The following is a 4,707-nucleotide window of genomic DNA, read 5'->3' as shown; positions in this document are numbered from 1 at the left end:
AGCATCCCATTAGACAGGCATATGCATGTGTGTATCTGCAAATTTGTTTGACCACAAAAAAACAATGTGTAATTTAATATACTCTGTACCATAATATATTTAATATGCAAGAGTGAAAACTATTTTAAAGCACTGGTGTTCTGGCTTAAAGCGTGGCTCATCAAAGACTTGAGGTGTCAATTGAGTGATTAGCATCAGTCAGAACGGTGCTTCTTCGAGTGAGATACTCGTGGTTAAAAGCTAGGGTGTGGGCTGCTATCCTGTGAGGGTGTGCAGAGAGCAAGCTAAAGAAACTAAAAAGCTCAGATTGGAATATAGTTATATGCTTTGAAGTAATATTTGTTATCTATTAGATGTGAATTACAAGTATCGTTTTTGTTTTTTTCAAATATTTTTAGTCAAGCAATAAATAGATTGGTCCGAGAATCCGCAGAGAGAGATTTCAGAGATTATATATGTATGAAGTTTATGCATATTTACCTCCAGCTGTGAAATGACATATATATATATATATATATATATATATATATATATATATATATATATATATATATATATATATAAAATGGGCGACGAATAAAATATAAAAAACAAACTTTTCAAATCTGTGTTTTTGATCCTGCAGTGCTAACATTATCTTTAGCATCTCCTGCATGTGCAACGATATCTTTGCTTTTAGGGCTCAAGGTCCCGACACGGTGTAGTAACTGAGAAAAAGCGAAATGAAAATGTTAATTTTCATATGCGTGCCTTTCTAATAATAGCCATTTATGCTTGAGTAATTGAGAACACTGGCGAATAAACTAAAATAACTTGCAGTTCTCTATATAGATTTGTGTTAAACAAATGTACTGTTGAAGAAATTCGAGTACAGATAAACCAAGCTTATGATTTTTTTTTTTTAATAGCTGTTTCAATATATTCTAATCACGTTCTACTTGTCTCTCCTATTCGAGGTGAATTGAAACGTGTACAATGTCTTTTTAAAATTAATATCCATAATATAACTAAACAATATCTTTTTATAGACATTTGCTATACTTTTTTTAAGGGCTTGTGTTTCCTCTAAGTTTGAATGTTGTTTGCTGAAATGTGGTAGATCCCTGTGTCCAGACATGTCTAAATCGAGTCTCTATAATTATGTAAATGTAATGCTTATATTTATAGGCAGAACCCACAGACTACAGGCAGTGTCAGTCTTACAGCTGGAAAACATTACAACCTAAAGCATAATGCTTACTCCAGAGCTTGAGCTGGGTTTAAAATAGTTGCTTATTCTCCAACACTCAAAAACTCTTCTGCTATTTGATTAGATTTCTCATACAGCCCTGTGGGATCTTGTTCTGTCTTAAAATTACTGACAGGGTGTGTTTTAACATCAAGTAAAGATGATAAGGGCTAAAGTTGACTATATAACGTGCTACACAGCTGTGTTAAAACATGTACATTTTTAAATGGGGACTTGCATAGAAAGTGTTTTTGACTTAGGCATAATTTAACTTTTTCTTCATAATATGTATTTGTTTAGCTTTTTTAAAAAAAAAAAAGGTGAGAGAGTCCAATATATCTTTCATTAACTTTAATATTTACATTAAAATACAGTTATTTACATTATACAAATATTTACATTACTTATATAAATTTCAGTCAGGAAAAAAAAAAAGTTAATATTTACAATACGTCTAGCCCTGTGTGAATAGTGTAACTTAAAACTGGAGCAGACAATATTATTGCACCTGTAAGACACAATGGTTTCAATACATGTTCAACTTCTGTTTCATTAAGTTGGAAGACCCTGAATTCATATGGCATTCATTAATTATATATATATATATATTTTATATATAAAATATTAAACATTCAAATAAACCCATGGTGGGTTTAAGGCAGTTTTAAGAAATAAAAAACATTGTCTTTTTTTTATAAAAGCTTATTTCGTGTGCAGTTTACAGGTTCAGCAAATATAAAAACAACTTGTCAATTTTACCCCCTAGAACATATTACCTACAATACAGACGTGGTATAGGCACTTCCCTGGCACATCAAATAGAATCTTAATTTAATTCAACGTCAATGTCTGGTTCCAGTTTATTTTTCAGAGATGTTTTAGGACCTGCCTTTGGGTCATGTTCGTAATTGCAAAATTAATAAAATCAAAAATCTTCACTATGCTCTGCAAAAGCCTTTGCAGATTCGTTTGTCAACCAAGTAGTACCAGCTACGTGTTTAAAAAAATTATATATATATATATATATATATATATATATATATATATATATATATATATATATATATATATATATTTATATTTATATATATATATATATATATATATATATATATATATATATATATATAAAATTGCTCTTTTTTAATATATATATAATAATTAAATAGCAATGAGTATAAAAAGTCCAGTCCAGTCCAGAATGGCATGCTTCGTTTACATGTGTCGTTTCATGTGCAGGGCCAAGTGATCCGACCTGGAGAAGGCACGCTCGCACAGGTGGCACTGGAAGGGACGGTGGCCGGTGTGTTTACGAAAATGTCGGGTCAGTTCATCAGAACGGGCGAACTTCCAGCCACAACCTTCCCAGCTGCAGTGATAGGGCTTCTCACCTGGTTTTGAAAAAAAAAAAAAAAGAAAATACACATTAGTTATTTTAGTCACGAAATCGTTTAATATTCATCCCTCATTTAAAAAGTAGCCAGCAGTAAATTATTATTATTATTATTATTATTATTATTATTATTATTATTATTATCATTATTATCGCAGTATGTTGGCAATATTAATTATATTTTATTTTATGTATTTATTTTGTGTCGAGGAGTATCTTGTGTTCTACATAATTTGGATAGTGACATTGGCATTCGCCTTACCTGTGTGCGTTCTATGATGCGCTTTCAAGTGGGAACTCTTGGTGTAAGTTTTCCCACAGCCGGCGTAGGTGCAGGTGTGACTCGCGGTTCGTTTCCTGGGCCAGGACCTGCGACCTCTCTTTGGTTTGGAGTCCAGGAGTTCGAGTGGGGATGACGGCGGGGTCAGCAGAACTCTCTGCGCGGACGGCTGGAGGCTGAGCCCATCCTCGTATATGCTGAACTGGTGCGCTGTCTGATACTGGAGCTGCATGCCAGGCAGAGGAGGGGGGAAGTTTGGGGCAGGGTGGTATCCCTGCTGGAATGTCATGGAGTGGCACATCTGAGGCTGGCAGTCTGTGTTCATCAGGTCATCGGGGCTCAGCGGTGGGGTCATGTTGCCCGTTGCCTGGGGGGAGCTGGCTAGCCTGGGCTGGTCGAAAGCCATCATGCACGAAGAATTCCCCTCCTGTTTAATTTTAACGCCGGACTGGGGCACCATGCCCATGATTGGTCCGTACCCGTCCATGCTTGGCTCAACCTTGATGTTGTCAACAAAGTCCTGGTTTGCAAAAGAGTTCGTTGAAGCGACTAGGAATCTCCCGTGGACGTTATTGGCGAGACAGTAGCTACTGTCCACCTCGGTCCTCAGCAGCTCCTCCATGAGGCTCGTGCTGTACGGCGGCGGAGCGCTGCTCTGCTCGGGTGCGCTGTAGGACCCCGTGGAGTTGCCGGTCTGGTAGAGTGAGCTGGGTTCAGTAGATGTCATGGGATACTCCCCAGCAGGAGCGATGGGATTCAGGCTGTCGGAGCCGGTGGTGTTGGCGAGGATAAATTCCAGATCTAAGAAATTGCTTAGATCTTCGTCGTCTTTTCTTGGAAAGTACATGTCCATGTTCTGCACGGCCATGGAGCAGCTGGAGTGTGCAGCCTTGTCCATTTCACTTTTCCACCTCTGCAACAAAAAAACAAAAGAAAATTAACATTTAGAATATTGTACCACAGCGCGTTTGTTGTGATAAACATGGCATGTTTGTTTTAAAACATTACTGTATTCATCATGTAAAACGTTTTGATACATAAATATAAATAAGACTACTTTGTGAAATTCTATATGTTCAGCACTTAACAGCACCACTATGTGTATGTAAGATTTAACAGCATATTGTGAAACTTTGCTTCTTAATAATAATGCAACAAAAAAACAAAAATATATATACTCACGTTTTCCCAACATTTTTCCCATGGGTTTGCAAACGTAGATATAGAAGGTAGAATGGTCCCGCTTAAGGCCATTTTTTAATGTTTCTTTTCACTGCAAAAATATATTTTAAAAACCGCTGACAAACTGTTCAGCAGAAGGTCGATCCACTTTACTCCTCGTGAAAAAAAACTTTTTTTGTAAATAGTAGAGTGTTCTCCTCTCCTATATGAAGTAGTGTTTCAAAGTCATGTGCAACTTTGATTGGTAAGGGATCCTAACTTATAAATATTGCAGCTGAGAAGCTGAACCAATTGAATTAAGCGGAGGAAACACGTTCAGGATGGAGGTAGCGCACCAGCGGTCCTAAATTTAGCTCTGGTATATAAAGCTGCTCACAAGTTCATTCGCTGAGTTCTGCTTCTCCACTCTCTCAACCTTCCCGGCTTCTTAAAGGGACATGCCCCTCCCCTCGTGGCCATGGAAACAGGTTTAACAAGTAAACAAGCCAGACAGAAATGAAAGAGTCATGATGACGCATTAGAACCAGCCCCCTAAAACGAGAGAGAGAGAGAGAGAGAGAGAGAGAGTTGCGCAAAGTGCAGCCCAACAGTAATATAATTGCAGTAATGTACTTGCAGATAGGG

The 4,707-nt window shown here is 37.1% G+C and overlaps 1 protein-coding gene across 1 annotated transcript; it reads right to left on the bottom strand.

The window, feature by feature from the left end:
- Positions 1-1,564: 1,564 nt before the first annotated feature.
- Positions 1,565-4,476, bottom strand: LOC117966317 (Krueppel-like factor 2). Its single transcript, XM_034912190.2, has 3 exons — positions 4,084-4,476; positions 2,884-3,814; positions 1,565-2,619 (listed from the first exon to the last, which is right to left on the bottom strand). Exons 1-3 carry the CDS (start codon positions 4,153-4,155, stop codon positions 2,444-2,446), a joined length of 1,179 nt encoding a protein of 392 aa, XP_034768081.2. The 5' UTR covers positions 4,156-4,476; the 3' UTR covers positions 1,565-2,443.
- Between the last annotated feature and the right edge of the window lie 231 nt (positions 4,477-4,707).

This window comes from Acipenser ruthenus, chromosome 47 (genome assembly GCF_902713425.1).
Source record: "Acipenser ruthenus chromosome 47, fAciRut3.2 maternal haplotype, whole genome shotgun sequence".
Taxonomy (NCBI): Eukaryota; Metazoa; Chordata; class Actinopteri; order Acipenseriformes; family Acipenseridae; genus Acipenser; species Acipenser ruthenus.
The sequence above is the reverse complement of the archived record's forward strand: the minus strand, read 5'-3'. Positions and strand labels throughout refer to the sequence as shown.

What these genes read in the sequence shown, in the direction of transcription:
- LOC117966317 (XM_034912190.2), bottom strand. Translation starts at nt 4,155, where the DNA reads ATGGCCTTAAGCGGGACCATTCTACCTTCTATATCTACGTTTGCAAAC. An exon ending in GGGAAAAATGTTGGGAAAAC is followed by an intron (nt 3,815 to 4,083) that starts GTGAGTATATAT and finishes TTTTTGTTGCAG; the next exon opens with AGGTGGAAAAGTGAAATGGA. An exon ending in GCATCATAGAACGCACACAG is followed by an intron (nt 2,620 to 2,883) that starts GTAAGGCGAATG and finishes TTTCAAAACCAG; the next exon opens with GTGAGAAGCCCTATCACTGC.